The sequence below is a fragment of the Apostichopus japonicus genome, chromosome 8 (genome assembly GCF_037975245.1).
Source record: "Apostichopus japonicus isolate 1M-3 chromosome 8, ASM3797524v1, whole genome shotgun sequence".
Lineage (NCBI taxonomy): Eukaryota > Metazoa > Echinodermata > Holothuroidea > Aspidochirotida > Stichopodidae > Apostichopus > Apostichopus japonicus.
Genome location: NC_092568.1, coordinates 7960582 through 7982394, shown reverse-complemented (window position 1 = coordinate 7982394; position 21813 = coordinate 7960582). Strand labels below are relative to the sequence as shown.

The window sequence follows — 21813 nt, the reverse complement described above, 5'->3', positions numbered from 1 at the left end:
TGAGAGCTGTAACATATACGTACATCCACTACATCCAGTTGATAAGAGCTTCACTCATTGGTGAACTTGATCGGACGACACCCTGTCACACCCACACTACTACAAGTACAATCAAAACAATCTCCATAGTTATGCTATAGAGTATGTTTAGGCCTACACGTGTACTGCATTGTGTAGTGCGCGTATTGTACAACTGAAAGAAACTAACCAAAGTTCGCCTTGCATTGCTACACTACAATTCTTAGTTACATTAGATTAGCACAGTATGTGGATGTACCTGCAATCTATCCCATGCTTAATGGAAATATTAAATTATGAGCGAAATTCCAGTCATAAGATCTTTTTTCACAGGCTCAAAACACATCTAATCCGGTTGCCAGCGTTCGAAACAACCATTGCAAACATTCCAACGTATTGTATGAACGTACAGTACAAGCAAGTAGCCTACTTTGTCTATTCGTGGACGAGCACTATATTGTAATGTGTACAGTTCATACATTAATGATGTATGTCTTGGTCTGAAAACTAATTCGAAAGAAAACATGCAACGGATCGTTCATCAAATATTTTAGGTTTTAGAACAAGCTGACTTACCTGAAATAGTTTGAGTGGTGATCCACTAACGTCTCCTTAAAGTATAATGGCGAAACTGCAGGCGATCGATATACGTGTAATGTTTTCCTAATCCGTTCTTAGCCCTTCTATGCTGTTCCAGTTTTGAGCTCGCTACAACAAGACCTCCATGCACATCCTATCTACGTAGTAACTGCACCACGCCTACTTTTGGGGGCCTTGTTTATAACCTTCGCGTATGAATGAACTGATGAACCCTTGGCAGACAGCCAGTTTGTGTGATTCACGATGGAAGCCCCGAAGTACGGAAGTCTTAAAAGAAAAATGACTGTTTTCTTTTGAATAAATACTGAATTATATTATTAAGACATTTTCATTAGATGTAAGCAAAATAATAATAATAATAATAAATAAATGGATACCCCATGAAGTTCGTGTGGATATTTTATTTTAATAAGAAGTCAATGTGAATATTGAAGGAAATTTGAGTGGATAGTTAAGAAATGAATATGGATGGTTAAGTATTTGAAAGTGTTTATTTAAAGTCAAAGCAATTATTGTAACTATTTAAGGCTTGAAATAGAATATTTAAGGCACCAAAGTTGATTTTATGAAACTTAAAAGTAGACAAAAACAAACCAAAAGCAAATGTTCTTCCAGGGCTTCCATATGTATAACACACACAATGAATGAAATGTGACCCGTCTACTCGCCAATGAAATTGCTTCTTTTCAAGGTTGAACGGCGCAGAGATTCGAATTGCAACCATTTTCTTAGGAACGCCGTTGTCCCCATTACTACGTTGTTTACAGTGAACGACAACACGTTGATGTGCAACAGCCAGACCAATCAAGATATCGACGGCCCAATGTCGATAAACCATGATCTTAGTAGTCATGATCATCATTGGTCAATATGTCATGTCATATTGTCATTCCCTCAAGAGACATCTTCACAGCCTAGGAGCTATATGACGGAATATATCTATGGAGCTGCAAATGCATGTTTTGCTCAAATTTATTACCAGAGTCGTACTAGGCCTACAAGCCGTCGATGAGTTCACTACAAGGGTATATATTGCAACTGATGTCGCAGCATTAGGGGCTAGGTGAATAACTACGGCAACACACACATAGTTCTATCAAAGTTAACATACACACGCTTACTAGTATTTCTTCATAAATCTTGATGCTTCAAAGGGAGACATACCCTTCAGGCTCATTTTTCACCCCCCCCCCTTCCCCACACTATTTGGGGTCAATTAGTTGCTCTGATTTACGAATGGAGTTTGATCAACACAAACAAGCCCTTGACCGTTCCCCAACGTACCCCCCTCCCTCCCAAACCTAATCGACCACCTCCGTGACTCCAAGAGAAAGACTACCTTAATTTGTTATAAATTACTGCAACTTCCTCCTCGTTATGAGGTGTATGGCTCAGGTGTACGAAAAGGAAAATTATTCGAGGGAAAATTTTATTCAAATATCATGCAGTGTTATAGGTTTAAAATATAAATATCATAGCTTTTTGGGTGAGTGGAGGGTGCTTACATGTCTCCCCTCAGCATTTTCGGAAAGATATCAGCTTTCAGTAACACGGCTGACCCTGCTGTTTGCGTACATGTGTTATTGATTTCATTTATACCATTACCTCAAAATCCCATGTCATGCTGCCTCCTCTTTCAACAACAGCCCCCACCCCCCCAAATATATATATTCATGTATATATATATATTCATGTATATATATATATATTCATGTATATATATATCTATACATGAATATATATATATATATATTCATGTATATATATATATCTCTATATATAAATAAATATATATATGCATGTATATATATATACATGAATATATATATATACATGAAAATATATATATATATATCTATCTATATATAAATATATATATCTGCTCCGAAATATACACACTTGCAAGTATTCAACTGGAAAAAAAACTGTTCTCCATGAGCTAGCATGCAGGAGTGATATACTTAAAATTGAGCCTGATTATACTTTAAAGCCATTCGCACCAACCCCACATTTTCCCTCCCCCAGTCCCCCAGCCCTCCCCCCTCTGTAGTGATGTTTGTAAGTCTGTTAGGCCCTGAAAGCTAAAGAAAAATCACCCTGACTGTATGCCACTGTAAGTTGTGTGTGAATGTGGGTTGCAGTTCATCCGTTCATCTGTGAAATCAATCAAGACCCAAGGACTGTTTCCTTTACACACGAACAATTCTAGTTTGGTGAAACAAAACATGGAACTGAATTCTACCATGGAATAAAAGCAATTAATGTACCAACTAAGTTGTCAAAGTGGATACAGCCAGAATACCATACTCCTCTTTATTCTATAATGGCATTGCTGAACTTGAATTGATCACAAAATCACAAGGTTGTTTAACCTTTCATATTCCAGATCACTAACCAAAGTTAACTCCAAGGAGTCATGGATCAAGAAGAGCCTGGGAGACAGTAGGGTTGTTATTTCCCCAATGAACACAAAGCTGGAACCAATTTAGATCCATATTCCTGGCTGATCATAAAAATGGATATGGAATACACAAGTGTAAATGTAAGCATGTTCCTACAAACAAAGGAAGGTGCATTGGCAGTATTAAAGGGTGTGAAGACTCGTGCACAAAGAAACGTCTCATGCCGGTAATCTGACCTAGTTTCGAATGAGGTGTAACAAAAGTGTTAGACACCACCATCGATCCCAGAAAATACACATGCAGCTTGCTACCGTCGGTAATTAGACACTAGTGTACAGTCAATACATACAACTACGGTCAATACCCACAACACAGTGTACATAGCAAGGTGGACATCTCAGGTCTAGATAAAAGATAACAAGGTATCCCGTTTCATTACTGTCTGTATTTTGTAGCGACAAGAAGAAAACTTCACTTGCAAGCAATGGAAAGTTAACTTTTCAGAGCATGGCACACAGTTTGGGGCGAGTCTTCAATGCCTTTAAATGTATAGTCTTATGATCAAAATAATGCTTAATCACTTATCATGACAGCATCTCTACACACACAGATATGGTACCTTACACATCACTTGATAAAACAAACACACACAATGAATTTGACAAGCGAGCAGTTTCGCATACTGTTATAGCACTTTGCTGACCTTGAGCTTTCCGAGAATAGGGGTGGGGTTGGGGAATGGGTAGTGAGTAGGGAGAGAAATAAAAGAATTCCAATTCTGCCAAAAATCAAAACAAGCAATAACGGAAGATATATCGATCAAATAAATTCAAGCTTTTCAACTCTCCCACATCTCATAATGAAAACATAAATAAACATAACTACTTTTCCATTTTATATTTCATGATGATTTGTATAATTTTGCTGAGTAAGTCTATCTTATATTAATAATTTCAGATATAATAAATATGATTTGTAAAGTATGATTAACAATATCCAATAAATCAGCACACACATTGGTAAACCTGAGAAACAGCAGTCTCAGTGATTGTTCCTACATATCAAGTACGGTTTGTAAAGTTTGATTACCAATATCCAATTAGCACATGAATTAGTAAACTTGAGAACCAGCAGTCTCAGTGATTGTTTGTACATATCAAGTATGGTTTGTAAACTTTGATTAACAATATCCAATTAGCACATGAATTAGTAAACCTGTGAACCAGCAGCCTCAGTGACTGTTCCTACATATCAAGTACAGTTTGTAAACTTTGGTTAACAATATCCAATTAGCACATGAATTAGTAAACCTGAGAACCAGCAGTCTCAGTGATTGTTCCTACATATCAAGTACGGTTTGTAAAGTTTGGTTACCAATATCCAATTAGCACATGAATTAGTAAACCTGTGAACCAGCAGCCTCAGTGATTGTTCCTACAAATATCAAGTATGGTTTGTTAATTTTGATTAACAATATGCAATTAGCACATGAATTAGTAAAAACTTAGTAAAAAGCTTTCAGACTTGATGATGACCTTTGCTCACCACAAAAGTGATAGGGTTCTTGTCATCACCCTAGATCCACATAGTGGGTATGAAGTTCATTCAAGCTTAGCTTTTGGAACATTTGGGACTTGACCTCTGTTGACCTCAAATGAAACGACATTTTACCCTCACAACATTACAATATGTTTCTTGTACTCACAAAGGTCTCCAACAAACTAAGTATGAAATTATCACAGTTACAAGGTTTTCAGATTTAAAGAACTGTATAAGTTCCTTGTCACCACCAGCATGCATTTGTTTCCAAATAATTTGCACCAAGTGGAGGATGACTGTCAGGGTAAACCATCCATCCTAAATAACTATTTTGCATCCTCTCAAAGTACTCTTGAGCGGAATAAAACAATACGTCAATAGTCTTGTAATTCAAGAATTTGTTTTTTTAAATCTACCAAGTTTGGTCCCTATATCATATACATAATAGAAGTGAATTATATGCTACAAGAATAGCAGCATTATATAGTAATATTAGTAATCAAAATGCCAAATGTTTGGTTTGATCCAAATATTTATATACATAAATATATTTTATTTCCTTGTTACCATGTTCATATTAAATTTAATGGGAAGGCACTTGGTATAGCTACCATGTTGTATTTATACAGAAGGCATTAGGTTCCTTCCATTAATGTGTTCTAAAACAAAACTTCACTTCATCTTTTACTTATAGACATTTTTATCCTTTCAAATCTTGGTTCTTGTTATGATATAAATCATAGCAGTAATAATACACATCAATATTAACTGTAATGCCCACCAGAATCTTTTGACTCAAATACCAAATAAATACTTACATCAATATCATTTAATTCATTTTCTTTTCTGTTACAATAGTCATACAAAAATGAAAAGGCAATAGTTAAGGCTGCGATAAGGTAAACAGAATAAACGTTTTTAAAATTACATAACTTTTAGGTCACCAGTTTGACCCCCAGGATAGTGGTCAACGGTGCTCACAATTAAACAAACACTTTACTGGCACTCCTAGAGTAGTTACCAACACTCATCAACACACAATCAACAAGCACTTTACTGCCACTCTAAGAATAGTTACCCACACTCATCAACTGAACACACAATTCAACAAGCACTTTACGTCCGCTCTAAGAGTAGTTACCCACACTCATCAACTGAACACACAATTCAACAAGCACTTTACTGCCACTCTTAGAGTAGTTACCCACACTCATCAACACACAATTCAACAAGCACTTTACTGCCACTCTAAGAGTAGTTACCCACACTCATCAACACACACTCCACAAGCATTTTACTGCCACTCTAAGAATAGTTACCCACACTCATCAACATACACTCCACAAGCATTTTACAACCACTCTAAGAAGAGTTACCCACACTCATCAACACACAATTCAACAAGCATTTTACTGCCACTCTAAGAAAAGTTACCCACACCATCAACACTCAATCCACAAAAGTACTTTTGGAAACATCTAGCAAATCTTAGCATGCTAAAATTTGGGGACAATACATGTTGACCTTTTAAGGTATGTGGTGTTTATACAGAAAGCATTCCTGGGACTTCATAGTAAGGCACCAACTGTGTTGGTTGTGTTTACATGTCACACACTGGCATCCATTAAAGTATTAAACTTGTAGCAGTCTTTGAACTAAGTTTGTCCAGTTTCCATAATATTTTTCCTTTTGTTATAGTTAGTACTTTTGGATTCCCATGGCTAGTTTACAGGTACCTATAAAACTTGTACATCAATATGACCACTTGTATATCAGTATGAATACTTATATATCAGTATGAATACTTGTATATCAGTATGACTACCAGTATGACCACTTGTAGGCCTATATCAGTATGAATACTTATATATCAGTGTGAATACTTGTATATCAGTATGACTACCAGTATGACCACTTGTAGGCCTATATCAGTATGAATACTTGTATATCAGTATGAATACTTGTGTATCAGTATGACTACCAGTATGACCACTTGTAGGCCTATATCAGTATGAACACTTGTATATCAGTATGAATACTTGTGTATCAGTATGACTACCAGTATGACCACTTGTAGACCTATATCAGTATGAACACTTTTATATCAGTATGAATACTTGTATATCAGTATGACTACCAATATGACCACTTGTAGGCCTATATCAGTATGAACACTTTTATATCAGTGTGAATACTTATATATCAGTATGAATACTTATATATCAGTATGAATACTTGTATATCAGTATGACTACCAGTATGACCACTTGTAGGCCTATATCAGTATGAATACTTGTATATCAGTATGAATACTTGTGTTAGACCTACATACTTCAAACATTCATGGAACTTCTTCGTTTGTTAGCCAAGTTTGTTGAGTATGCCTATGATTGGTTTCTTTGTTTACTGAATTACATACTCATAATGCAGGGGCCGACAGCGGCATAAATTGCTACCGGCTCGGGGATCAAAATCGGCAGCCCTCATGCCAACCAAACCCAATGAAATATGTCACAATCAGTATACAGATATATTTCAACTTTCTGCAAAAGTGAAATGTTTGTATAGATTAAGCAATAGATTATGTTTGTGAAAGTCTACAGTAGTACCTGAAGCAAATAGCATTTGATTATATCCCAATAAAGATATCTTGTAGATGAGAACAAAATTTGCATTGATGTAAAATTGTTCCAATACTTTTCATTACCCTGTATGATCGTTATCGTTATAGCATGATCTGTTACGTGTCTCAATTCAACTTGTTTCCGGCATGTTCCTGGTACTGGTACGTGGCAAAGACCTCATCTCCCACTCTGACCACACCCTTGTTCTCCAGGTTGAGATTCGTACCAAAGATTGGACTGGTAGCGTAACTCTTGCGGTCCTCGACGAAACTGTAACACTGACGGTATCTGCAGAGTTGAGTGAGTTTAGGAATGTGTTTGACATTTACAGTTTTGTTCAGTTCCGTACAGGGTATTGGGAGGGTACAGTACAGTAGGGTAAAGTATATTGCTGTACACTGAGAGTAGTTTGGTGTACTACAGTCTGATGAAGTGTAACATAATATGTCAGCATAGAAATTTCTAAAGCCACATATTGGGTACTATAATGTACAAACATATTTGTGTGGTGTGCATGACATATGTCAAAGTATGGTACTGTGTAGAATAGAAAAGGATAGGATAGTATTAGGATAGTTAGTACAGTTAAGAACAGAGCTCCCAAGTTACCCTCATTTCACTTATTTTATTATCACCACATTTTGACACCCAGACCCGCTGACCAGAGCAAGCCTCTGAAAAACCCGCAAAAAAATGAAATTGCACAAGAACATAACTTCGAATTTGCTTTCATAAAATTGTTTTCAACTCCTTCAGATCCACGTAATAAGTCTGTAATGCGCTACCGAAATCACTCCTTGTTAGTTCTGCATGTTTGGGAGCTATGATAGAAATAGTATAGTTTAATACAGTATAGGATAAGTACAGAATAGAACAGTTTAGTATATATACAGAATAGTACAGTGTAGTACCATATATAGGTGGATAGTACAGTAAAGTATAGTATATTTAGATGGGGGGGTGGGGAGGGGGGAGGGAACTAGTCATCCCAAGACCAATCATAGCTATGCCATGTTTGAGGTTAAACCATGTTTGTATAGATCACTGCATAAGTGAATTTAGTTGGCAGGGAAACACTGTTATGAAGCACAACCAGCATCTAAAAGAGTAACCAGACTTCAAAGTTTAGTACATCCAACCAGACATTCAGGTAAGAACTAAGTAAGATGGACATGTATGGGAAGACATGGCAACCCTACCCCAATTATTAGGTGGATTTGAAACCAGGGTGTAAATACGGGCCCATAATAGTACATAAGACTCACTCCTTGAGTGTCTTCAGGGGATCCAGCGAGATGAATGAACCAGTCTCATGGTTAAGAGTAGTCATCTTACATCTGATGAATTTCCAAATATGAAGAAGGACAAACAAAAGAGAAAAAAAAAAGGATAAAAATCCTCCAAAAAATGAAACTGAGCAGCCAATATATAAAATACCTTTGGATCAAATCAACATTCTTTTTTAATCACAGAAGAGATCGTTCTTTAATTCAATTAATTTCTGCATCAATCAAAAGAAGGGCGGTTGGCAGGGGGGGGAGGGGTTGGAATGATTGGTATCCTATGATCGATAAATATATGCAACATTTGATGGCGGAATGATTATTCCCAAATATTGTACAATACCATATTGCTTCGTGCATGACATCGCTTTGAGTAGTTTATAAGCTTGAAAGTATAAATTGAGAGGTAATTTTTTATCATTATACACAGACTGGTGTTATTAATGCAATCTTTCAGGCAGAATCTGAAAGTAAAAATAAGTTTTATACCCCATGAACATGGAATGGTATACTGAGAGCATTCCTAAACATGTATGTCAATATGCATAAGGGGTAAAAATTGCAGGGACAATTACAACAAAGGATAACACATAATATTATCCAAAATTTTTCTCCTGTGGACGATTAATTTGACTTATAAAAGAGAAACCAAGACTCATTTGGTCTACAGGATGTAATGGCATGCACTCACCCTGCCCAGCCCCCTTTATAAGATGGTCTTATCAAACTTACAACAACAAAAGCTCAAAATCATCAAATCATTACCATCTTGACATACGATAGGGGAAAACAGTTCTGTCATCTAGTACCGATGGCTGCACAAACCTTACAAACATTTTTTTTCTTTTTCCGGTCTTACCTGCCGCAAAAGTGAGTAAACCGCATTTCTGCTTCCTCGCCGACCTTAACGTATTTCCAAAAGTCCTGCAAATGGAATAAAAAAACGAAAAAAAATAAAAAATTAGCATGCATGTAGAATAATAGCTGGAGCTATACATGTATGAAAGCATAAGGCCTTTCTGTTTTGATGCTAGCTTGCCTCAAAATATGTATAAATCTTTACGTCCTGCAGAAAAAAAAGTCTTTTTTAAGAGTTGACTGATAAAATCTATCGATGCTATTTGAAACCTTAAATCACGGGATCATTGGCTTGACATCCTCAAGTTTCAATTTCAAATGATAAAATGTTAAAACCTATACATGAAAAGAATCAAAAGTATCTACCGGTACACTCACACATTGACCTTCAGTTTATTAATCAGAAAGTAAATGCAAAATTTTCAAAAAATTTCTATTATATTTTATGTTTGAAATGAAAGTGAAACCAGACAAGAGAATGTACTGCTGCACTGTTGTAGTTTACTGGAATCTAACACCTAAAGATCAAAGCGAGAAGGTGGATTGGAGAAAAAATAGCCAAAACGGAACTTTGTGACAAAGCTAGATCCCTAACAGGTCCAATTCATATCTACGTTGATATCGATATCATCATACCTCTGCATACGCTGAGCAGCCAGTCACGTAAATGTTTGGCCTGAAGTTCCTCTCTGTAACAGGTTCTTCGATCCTAGTGTTAAGGTCTTCCATAGATGCCTCGCTGATTATCAGAAACTGCGTGCAATCTTGGTACAGTGACTGCAAAGAGAAAAGAGAAACCATAAAAAACCCATGAAGATGTGCCTTACAGTGTACAGGGATGAGCCCACGCTGGGCGGCACTGGGCGGCCCCGCCCAGCACTAAAAATTACCTCCCAGCACTGTCTTAAAAATCGTGAATCCCGCCCAGCACTATTTTCATCTAAATTCCTGACATTCCTAACAATATATTCAACATAAATTGGGCCTAGCCTATAAGCCAAAATCATACGGACTAATAATGCATCAGTTCCGCATGCGAGAAACATTACTTACGGCTCTCAATCGGTCCCTTGTAAAATCTCTTTGAAACAAACTAAGAACTTTTACCAGGTACGTAATATATTTCACTAAAAAAAAATTTAAAAATGTAAATTGTTTAATAGCAAAACTAGTACTTGTGTATGTGATTAAAAAGCTACACAAGTGCCAGCATTTGGCATCTGAGCACCTTCAAAAATCGAAAAATTTCTCAAAGGGGAGGGGGACACCCCCTTCCCCTTAGACCCCTCACCCAGGACGGCGATCAGTATACCCGGCACTCAGGAAATCCTGGACACATCCCTGAGTGTAGGTACCTTGGCAAAGTAAATGCACTGGTACAGTAACCAGGTCTTTCCCTCAGCATTGGTAGGGGATCTTGGGAGGGAGGGAGGGGGGGGTCAGCACAACAATGTAACCCTTCTAGTGTTATAGCCAGAGTAGTGAGCAAAGCTGTTTGATGTCCAATATCATCTAACATACGTGGCAGCGATTAAAGTTTACACTGTAAAGATAATCGGCGATGAGCGATTTATCACTTACTGTCTCATTGTCTTTCATATGTACGCCGAACCGGACGTCTTTTGTCAACAGCTTGGCTGGGAGCTCTTCACTGTAGAAAACCATGCGGTATGTCCCCTCCAAATAGTCTGAGAGCCACTTGGCTACCTCTTCCCCGCAGTCATATCCTGATACGGGAATACCCCAGACTCTGCAGAGAAACGGACAATAGTTACATTGATACACCTTGTACGGTCAGCGGTACAAAAATGTGCTGTTATTGATGAGCCTCAGATGTTTAAAGGGTTATATAGAAATATAACCTGGCCTGCTAGCAAGTGCTTTGTAACGGGCTACGACAAATTAAAATTAATTTTGTGCCTTGGAGTGATCCTTTAAAGACATCTGTGACAGTAACTTCTGGTAAGCATCTTAGAAAGTTACAACAAGTTGGAATTACACGTATCTCTCTCTCCATATGATAGCAGGTCTCTATGTAATTCACAAAATGCAGTTGCAAGCGAGATATTCGGTCCACATTTCAAAAAGCTAGCATTTGCATACTAAATTGAAAACCGTACGTATCGATGTGGCTAATGTACAGCTATTGAAACAGGTTTTTCAATCAGCAACATAGAATTTTTCTTTTTAGTTGTCGTTTTTGTCTCCCAGTGGCAGTGGAAAGTCATTTTCACATTATCACGTAAGTACTACATCCAGAGTAAAGATTTTCTTGAAAGTGTTAATACTACTGAAAGAAACGTTACAAAATTTTTGCAGATATTGTGACATGTTGTTTCTCACCTGCTTTCAATTCTTGTGCCTTGTTGGTCTAACGGTATGTAAAGGTCTTCCTTGCCTTCTACGCTGAGAACCAGATGTTTCTCGTCCTCTGCAAAGCTTGGTTCGATCAAGATCATCTTGGGGCATTTACGGGCCGTGATGGCGCGATCTTCTTCATCGACCACCATGAAAGATCTAAAGTGCATTTTAGCGGCGAAATGATGAGAAAGCATGAAGGCTAGGTGAAACCAAATAATCAAAGTATGTTGAACATATGAAGGAAAAAGTCAAATAAAGTGACATCTTTTACTAGAAATCAGGGGCATTTATAATATTTTAAAGCAAGGGTACACATTTACATTAATTCTAGGCAGCTTATATATACTAACTAGCAAGAGATCAAATTATGTCTTCTCTAGCTTTTATAAAATTAACTAAATATTTTCAAAAATGGGACAAAAGCCTGTGGAATGATGATTGTCTACTACCAAAATTTACTAATAGTGGACTAAAGGCCTCTGTGATGTAGGTAACCAGAAACTATACCAATGCAGATGTACGGGTTGAGGGGGGGGGGGCATTTCATGGCATACACTGTAGAAATTGTTTTGGCACCATTTGTCCTTGAACAACAACATCATTTATTTGTGTTCCAGAATCTATCATTGATTCCCTCTTCCAAAACTGAAAAGTATTGTGAAATTTGCATTATGTGTTCCCTGCTCTGAAGTTCAGCTTGAATAGCATAAATTTCAGATGAAGACAATGCAATAATTGTGGAAGACTCATTGTAAACTACCACAGTTTGTTGTTTATCACTTATTTTGGGTACTGCAGATTTATAAACAAAGTTTACAATCAACAATTATTCTTCTTCAAAAAGAAAGGAGGAAGGGTTTCTTTTGTATAGATCTATTACACTATCACTTTGGGTACTCAGAATTTAGTGAGACAGTCCATATACTGTTGTGATTTTAGTCTTTGGAACTTTGCCTAGTTGAGTACACACAAATGGGGAAGCGCTGAAGAGATTCATTCAAATAGTTCTAAGGTATTCAAATCACATTTGAAACAGCATTTTATCCATTGCTTGCAACAAACCCAGAAAACCAGTTGGCTTTGTGATTCCTTCCCATACAATTTTCTCCAAATTTCAAATACCTATCTGACTAATGTAGAGCAAGTGAGTTAAATTTGTCCAAGAATTAAAGGGTGTGAAGACTCGCGCACGAAGAAACGTCTGATGCCTATAATCTGACCTAGTTTCGAATGAGGTGTAACAGAAGTGTTAGACACCATCATCGATCCCAGAAAATACACACACAGCTTGCTACCGTCGGTAATTAAACACTTGTGTACAGTCAATACATGCAGATACGGTCAATACCCACAAAACAGTGTCCATAGCAGCGACGAACATCTCAGCAGGGAGTTGTTATGGAACTCCCTGATCTCAGGTTCAGATAAAAGATAACAACGTATCACGTTACATTACTGTCTGCATTTTGTAGCAACAAGAAGAAAACTTCACTTGCAAGCAACAAAAAGTTTCCTTTTTTCAGAGGCGGCACACGGTTTGGGGTGAGTATTCAATGCCTTCAAGTGAGAACCAGAAAAGATCAGAGATGTCCAGCTCCCTTGTGGACATCAACCATTTAATCCACTGGTAAGGATTTTACAGTAAACAGAAATCTGCTTCAATATCCAGAAAGTCTTCCTATGTGAAATATAGGCACATAAATGTATGAATAAAAGGATGATTTATTTTTACCAACTTTGAGCAAGCAAATCAGCTCTGCCACCTAGCAAACCATCCACTGTGAAATATTATCACTACTGCCAAAGCAAAAGTCATCTAGAGTAAATCATAGAGAAAATGGCCAATTTTCAGACCATTTGAAATAAGCTGTTAACTCCTCAAGCCACCCCACCCCCCCCCCCCTCCTCCACCATTGGAGATATCCTGTTGATCTCTTGAAGTTCAGAGGGTGAAACTGCTAAGGCCTGTGTGAGTGTGTTAAAGCAAGAATATTGATTCCTTGAAGCAGAGTTCCTTTCCTAGATGACTGTATGTTTTGTTGAAGACTTGAAGAGCCCCTTCACAAAACTAAACCGCACTGAATTTGACCAAACTATGTTCACCAAAAGAAAATCATAGCATTGGAAATTTCATAGTTTAATTATAACTTTAATTTTGGAGTTATCATGTTGAACAGGTTTTCAGACTTTTGCCACCTGTTGACCTCATTTGACCTCTACCAATTTTAATATGGTTTTTGCACTCCTGATATGATGATAGTTTGACTTATGTGTTATATAGCATCACAGGCCAATAGAAACAAAATACAATAATCATAGAATTATAACAAATATCCCCATCATAGATAGCAACTGTACAGGCAGTCAGCTTTTAAAGAAAAAATTGTTTCACCTGTCATAAATGCCATTGCTTTTAAAGCCCCTGCTGGTCACTTCTCCTTCGTCCACTTCGATAGCTTTAAGAGACTTCACAGGGTGCAAATACAATTTTGCTACCGTGGCAACCCTTTTGTATTCCTTCTGCTTTTTATTGGACATGTACATGTAGAGACCAAACGCTCCAACAGCTCCTGCTATGGCTGAGCCAAGAACAATTTCCTTCTTTAGACCATTAGCCATTTTGACTGCCTAAATCGAGAAAAAAAATTATGAGAAAGTAGAAACAGAGTCAAACAATATTCAAGACCACCTGAATTTAAAACAGACTGCAAAAATAAGTAAATAAAGTTTTAAAAAAACTTCAAAAGCCTGTTCTTCTGCTATATGACTCATCTAGACGTAAACTGGCCATAAAATATCTCATTGTAAAACACTTGACCTTAATTACCATGTGACCTTTGATCTGGGTTCCCATAGCACTTAGCAGCCATAGCCTACTTTGATAGTTTCTTGACATTAAAGCTAACTTTAAGTTCAAACAGATTAATGAGTAAACTTTACTAGTTAGTTGAGGCTAAGTCTTTATCTTTGTAGTGGTAAACAAACAAAGCTTACGATATTGAGTGCCAAAATGCAGTAGGAGAATAACGCTTTTGATATGTTATCAATCAAAATCTGGTTTTCTGTGGCTTGCATGATGAAGAACATATTATGGAAGTACTATGGTGCAAAAATTGGGTCAACTCAAGGCAGTTTTAGACCCATTATGGCCTCCCAGGAGTAGCTTATGAAATATGTTTACTACTGAGTGAAGGGGCTTGTTTACAAGTTACAAAAACTTCAGGTGCCCATAGCAAAAAATCTTCAGTCATGAAAACTTGATGGTGCCGGCCTTTCCTTCAGCTATCGAGTGATGGGTAGCGTTGAGCTAGTGTGAACTTTTATCTTTACCCCGTTACTTTTGTGACTTAGTGTGTAAGTCATTGGGGCTTTAGTAGGCGTGTATGCTACCTTAGGCTAGTTCGTCTGCCATTTGTATTTAACTACCAGCATTGTATTACTCGCACTTCGCAGGGGAGCAACACACTACACTTGGGTTTAACATCACTCGTACTTGGATAGGTCTACTCTGTCTACTCTTAGTTACGTTAGTTCTAAGGTTAGGCCTACCTAGCGTACATAACCCTAGATCTAACGTTTGGCCTACCAGATAACGAGAAGGTCAGTGAACTTGATAAAATGCTGTTTGCGGTGCCCCAACGTAAAAAGATGGCGCATTAAATGTAAATGATGCGAATGTTTTTTAGGCCTTGGCGCTATTCCGTCTCCTAACGTGAGAATCCTACCTCGAGTCCCTGGATGCAACCACTTATCTCGATTTCAACAGACACATGTATGCTTTTTAGGTGGCACCCTTTACAAATAGAGAAAGAGGCATTGATTCATTTTGGCATTTCGGGCAATTTTCCAAAATGAAAACTCATTACTCTGGCCGTCACCTCCACCTTTGTTGTACGGATTTTTTTCGTTCAGTCAAGTAAGAATTAGACCATCCCAGAGGCGGAGCACCCGCTGGATAACCTCACACAAAAATGTAATATTTTATCAGCACAACATTGTGTTTAGAACTTAAGACCTTATTATAGAACTTCTACGTTGCAGTCTAAATATGGCCTTGAAAGCTCCTTTTGACAACTTTTATTTTCACTTTTTTTTTCATGGGGAGGACCCAGACCCCCTATACATAGGAATGCGCTTCAATGACATAGCCACAACACCCGTGCTTTATAAACCTTGAATCCACGTATATAATCTATCCTCTATAGATAGATAGACGGACGGACAGACTCGCTACACTTGCTGATTGAATTTTAGCTTTTGTTGGCTCTGCTTCTTAAAGGGTGTGAAGACTCGCGCAAAAGGAAACGTCTGATGCCGGTAATCTGACCTAGTTTCGAATGAGGTGTAACAGAAGTGTTAGACACCACCATCGATCCCAAAAAATACACACGCACAGCTTGTTACCATCGTTAATTAGACACTATAGTGTACAGTCAGTACATACAGCTGCGGTCAATACCCACAGCACAGCACAGCATACAAACAATACAGTGATGGACATCTCAGGTCCAGCTAAAGATAACAAGGTATCACGTTTCATTACTGTACTGTCTGCATTTTGTAGCGACACAAACAAAACGTCACTTGCAAGCAACGGAAAGTTAACTTTTTCAGATGGCTGTACGCGGTTTGGGGCGAGTCTTCAATGCCTTTTATATGACTTTTCTTCCATACTGAGATTAAATTGATCGGAGATGCGCCTATGGGTATTAGCAAAATGGAGTGATCATTTTAGATATATATATATATATATATATATATGGTATGTTCACTTTCGGTGATTATGCACTGAAGAAGAGCTAGTTTTGCTCGAAAGCTCTGCAAAAACCAAATATTGACTGTTTTACTTCCAATCACTTACCAAAATTAATTATTTTATCTCACTTGAGATCCAGCCTTTCTCTAAATGCAACATTTTTCGCGTTATTCCTATATATATATATATATATATATATATATATATACATATATATATATATACATATATATATATATATACATATATCTATATATATATATATATATATATATATATATATAAATATATCAATGTTACATTCACTGGTCCATAAATCCCTACCTGACAACATGCCAGGCTGTAGATGAAAAAATATTATAATTTTGTCCAATTTACAATTTTTAAAATTTTTATTGGGTAGGTTTGTTTCTATTGTTAAGGCAAACTAACAAAATGAGCTGTAAGTTTAACACCTCTTTTTTTTCTTTCAATAAATAGAAAATAGAAAATGCAGGTAGACTAATTTCATTTTATCTCAGTTATATTGTACAGTTGAAATAGAGGAAAGAAAAGAGACTTGAAACAAATTTTCATATTAAGACAAATATCTAAGGCAAAATATACTAAAACTGAATTTTTAAATTAAAGCATTTTTGCAAAAAGAAAAAAAAGAAGAATTCAACGTCCAATATTTCTCTAGCAGACTTGAAGTACATATTAAACCAGACTTTCAAATGATCAGCCACGAAACCATGGTAACATATAATACAATATTACAAGCAATTCTAAAGAAAATAAGATGTTCAATTAAAAGGGCATTTCAAACTTCTTAAGAATAAATAATATCGTGGAGAAACAAAATATTAAATGGAAGATTCATTTCTTATATTCCAATAACATTTGCATTATTCTGAATTTTTCATCAAACATAAACCAATGTCCTTCCAATCAATTCAGAGGTTTTAAACTCTTTCATGGCATGAAAAACTATTGCTCACAGTATCAAACTCTTAAATGTCTCAAATAAATGTTCCCTACCTTTTTAAAAGGTTCTGTCATTAAAATACTGCAGTGTATCATTCTTTTCTTAAAATGACATATCATGTTGAAACTTGACTTTTTGACCGATGGAAGAGGTACATATGCTAAACATCCTGCTGCAATCTGCTAGAAATTCCTGCAAAAGTTGTTTTCCAGACAATGGAAACAGTGTGTGATGCCATAGTTGCATGCCGACAGCAAAATAGTTTTTTTTTTCCCCGCTCTATTGTTTTGACATTGGATAGGGCCGGGTTTCGCCTTTACCCACAGGGACATGAGTTCACAATGTACCAACAAGTAGCAATGACTATATGTATTCATAGTAAGACATGTCCCAATTTGAAGTAGAAAAATTTGACAAAAAAAACATGAAAGCAATTTGTCAATGTGCTTCTGTGACACCACACACACTTGTTTGCTTCAAATTCACTTTTGCCACAAAGTTGTGTAAATTTCAAATGCTGTTATATTGCAAACGATATATAGAAATTGGATGCAAATTTCACTAAGAACCTTAGAATATGTTCCACTTTCACAAGTTCAAGATAATTTTCACCCCGACCATGTTTTATGATGACATATTATGATGACATATTTTTGATGACATATTTATGTGAAACTTCTTAATTCTTGACTATTTGAAAATAATATTCCAACTTTCATGCATTACAGGTCACCCTTTTATGCTAAATTAAATTCCATTCCTGCAATATGAAGATCTGACTTCTCTTCTTTCTTCTTCTAATATCCACTAATAGACATATGCCTTTACTAACAATTTGTTGTGTATTTTCCAAATCTTGCATTAATTTTTTTCAAATGTATTTCATGTAAGTATACAACATTGAATATGAAAATTGAGTCTATGGCCCATAAAAAAATGATTTCCAAACATTCATTGTTGTACATATAGTTCTTTTCCATTATCATTACAACAACTTATCTAATTTTATGCTTCATTTCGAAAATGTTAAACTAAAAAGAAAACATTCAATTAAGGTATATCACATAAGTCACACATACTTTATTTCTAGTATTGTTTGTTACTTTCAAGCATTGTTAAAACATTGATCTTTCTTTTTAATTTTCCCTTTGTGTAATATTGTTCTCATTTTTACTGTATTTTTTTAAATATTTTTGTTTGTTTTTATGCCTTGCATATGAGAAAGGAATCTGAACTTTGAAGTTGAGAAATATTTCTAGATAAATTACTTTATGAGTTGAAGCAAATACAACAATTTCTTCTTCCTTTTTCAGCACACTGCTAATAGAGTATCTGGCATAATGCAACATCAATGCTAACGATCTTGCAAGCTTCGTCACAATCAGAACACATAGTTTCAATTTTTTGTTTTGCCTGTCATTACTATAATCTACTTTGCATCTAAAATTGACCAGTTTTGTCTGACAGAGAAAGAAGTATTTTACATTTCTCGAGCCACGCTGACACAGAAACAGAGTATGAACATATGAGTAAAGAACAATTACACACCAACATTCTTCTGCTCTGAGCAAGCACAATTTTTAAATGTTTACTTTTTGTCACTGGCACAAATTTAACCGTTTGTACATTTCGTGTACTTCCCCATTACATGTTCCTAAGAAAAAAAAAACATTTAAAAGAAAATGGTCAAAACATGGGTGTCACATGATCCATCTTTCTCTGTTGGATTTCCAATTAACCCAATCATATGGGCAATGGCTTCATACTCTGTTAGCATAGGATGAGTGGTTGCTATAGCAACTATTTTAATGTATGTGGATTTACTATATTTACATCTAAATCCAATGAAACTCACACAAATTCATCGACCTTTGTTTTACACACGAGATGCTCGTGACCTTAGACCACGATGGTAACTATCTGCTCGAGTGTCTCGGCCCGTTGTCGATTCATCTGTTTTAGTGTATAACTGAGATTCCAAAGCAAAGCAGTTGTAAGTACACGTTATGTAATGGCATGCAATGACTGTATGTAACAGGTGCATCATTGATATGGTGGGCGTTCACATTTCATGATAGATTGAAATACGATTATGATCGTCCAACAAAAACACAATTCACCTTGAATTCTGTACAACATATATAAGTATATGGTAGTGTGTTTTTGTTTTGTTTTTGTGCTCATTTGTTACAATGATTCAGTTTAAAATCAAATGCAGTTTTCAAAAAATTGCAGAAAATATTATAAATAGTACAGAAACTTGGCATTTCATGCCGCCACATATAAAAATGTGCAATGTATTTGACACTGTGCTTAAAAGTTTGGTTCTGCAAAAGGAAATATAACCACTGAAAAAAATATTTACAAAACTGCCATTCAAGTGAAGGAAGTCTGATATGTATTTTGAGGACTCACATTCACTTGCTGGTACACACTTTCAATTCAGAAACATATACACACGCATATGAACATACATACATAAACACAAACACATTCACGCACGTGTACACACATAGATACATACACGCATACATGCATAACATACAAAGAGTACCTTTGTGTGTCTGTTTTAAGTTCTTGACATCCTACCACACTTATTGCCTACACACATGATTCACACATGATACACAAATGATACACACATGATGCACACATGATGCACACATGATGCTAACATGATACACACATGATGTACAATAAATCTTATCTTTGCTTCATTTGTGAGCTAAATCATGAAACAACAAACATTTTCAGCTCGGCACTTTTGCTGTAGATGATACATCTTGAAGTTTTGGTGAACTTTCAATGTATGATTCCATAGTAACTATTTAGTACATTTTTCTTTTAATTTTAACAATGCATTTCATGTCACGCAATGCAGTAAAGTTGCAATTTATCAGTCACAGCTTGGTGGGCCATCTTTAAACTAAAAAAAAAAAAATACCTCAACTTAACAAGCATTTCTTACCATAAGGTAAATAACAGGGTAACCGAAACATAATCCACACTTATGCAAAAAAAAAAAAAACAACTTCAGACTAACGTTTAAAAATAAAAAGGAACATAAATGTGGTGACTACTCTGTTAGTTATATTATCTTCCAGAAGTAATTAACCCAACAGTTCTGTGAGAAATGTGAAACTTTTTTTTCTCCTCTCTGTCCATCTTTTTAATTATTTTCAAGGTGAGAGTAAACAGTGCTTGTTAATGAAGAGAAGAAACTATGTAGAAAAACTCTATTTCATCAGAAAATTTGATTCCAGAAGTCAAATCTGATTTGTCAACGAAAATGAGCCGAGTCTCGTCTTGATATTTAATAACTTAAGCAAATATAAATTTATAAACCAAAGGAATTCTAAGACAAATAGAATCCTAAATTTTTAAAAACAAGTACTTCAAGGCAAGATGCAGAGAATACAATCTCATTCAGTCACGTGATGATGCATTTGAATCCGACCTCAGGCATTGAGAAACTTTGCGTCTCAGAATAACCCTGGCATGTAGAGTATTTCAAATCTCATTCTAATCTCTGATTGGCTATCGCTCCAGTAAACCAGCTTCACTGTCTCTTCTGATTGGCTCCAAGAGGTTGTCCTCGCTGCCTCCTGTTACCTCCGTCAAGTTCTGTCCAACAGAAGGGAAGAAAGGGTTCAATGCTATATATTTCATTTATTTGAAAGTTTGAATGTCTTTTGCTACTCTGCCAGTGGAACCTCAACCATCGGCAACCTCAACTGTCTGTACACAAATACCAATCACTTAACCGTCTGTAAACAACTACCAATAACTTAACCGTATGTACACAAATACAAATAAGTTAACCATCTGTACAAAAATACAAATAAGTTAACTGTCTGTACACAACTACCAATAACTTAACGGTCTGTACACAAATAAAAATAAGTTAACCGTCTGTACACAAATACAAATAACTTAACCCTCTGTACACAAATACAAATAAGAAAACCGTCTGTTCACAAATACAAATAACTTAACCGTCTGTACACAAATACCAATAACTTAAATGTCTGTCCACAAATACCAATAACTTAACCGTATGTACACAAATACAAATAAGTTAACCATCTGTACAAAAATACAAATAAGTTAACTGTCTGTACACAACTACCAATAACTTAACGGTCTGTACACAAAAACAAATAAGTTAACCATCTGTATACAAATACAAATAAGTTAACCCTCTGTACACAAGTACAAATAAGAAAACCGTCTGTACACAAATACAAATAACTTAACCGTCTGTACACAAATACCAATAACTTAACCGTCTGTCTACAAATACCAATCACTTGGACTCCAAAGATGGGAAAAAATCTTCCACAATTAACAGTTAAATTCTCATCTGAGTAAGAAAAATAACGTCTTGACCATAGCGGTGTCTGGG

The 21813-nt window shown here is 36.1% G+C and overlaps 3 protein-coding genes across 7 annotated transcripts in view; all 3 read right to left on the bottom strand.

Annotated features, from left to right (window-relative positions):
• LOC139971076 (sodium-dependent multivitamin transporter-like) overlaps positions 1-787 on the bottom strand; it is a 29347-nt gene extending 28560 nt beyond the window's left edge. Inside the window, exon 1 of the mRNA XM_071977252.1 lies at positions 595-787. The gene's annotated coding sequence lies outside the window, so the exon portion shown is untranslated. The remainder of the gene's footprint in view (positions 1-594) is intronic.
• A 2955-nt stretch (positions 788-3742) lies between these two features.
• Positions 3743-15665, bottom strand: LOC139971073 (mitochondrial amidoxime-reducing component 1-like). 2 transcript variants are annotated; one of them, XM_071977247.1, is made up of 8 exons: positions 15411-15665; positions 14078-14313; positions 11668-11841; positions 10906-11074; positions 9961-10101; positions 9326-9390; positions 8449-8520; positions 3743-7471 (listed from the first exon to the last, which is right to left on the bottom strand). In XM_071977247.1, the coding sequence occupies exons 2-8, from the start codon at positions 14302-14304 to the stop codon at positions 7309-7311; spliced, it is 1011 nt and encodes a 336-aa protein (XP_071833348.1). In that variant the 5' UTR covers positions 14305-14313; positions 15411-15665; the 3' UTR covers positions 3743-7308. The 2 variants fall into 2 exon arrangements, with proteins under 2 accessions (XP_071833348.1, XP_071833347.1); XM_071977246.1 differs by having other exon boundaries at positions 15272-15663.
• A 1281-nt stretch (positions 15666-16946) lies between these two features.
• The window catches only part of LOC139970789 (kielin/chordin-like protein), a 43861-nt gene continuing 38994 nt past the window's right edge, over positions 16947-21813 (bottom strand). For all 4 annotated transcript variants that reach the window (XM_071976781.1, XM_071976782.1, XM_071976783.1 and 1 more), the window contains one exon: positions 16947-21032. In XM_071976781.1, coding sequence (XP_071832882.1) covers positions 20946-21032 — 87 coding nt within the window. In that variant the 3' untranslated portion in view covers positions 16947-20945. The remainder of the gene's footprint in view (positions 21033-21813) is intronic.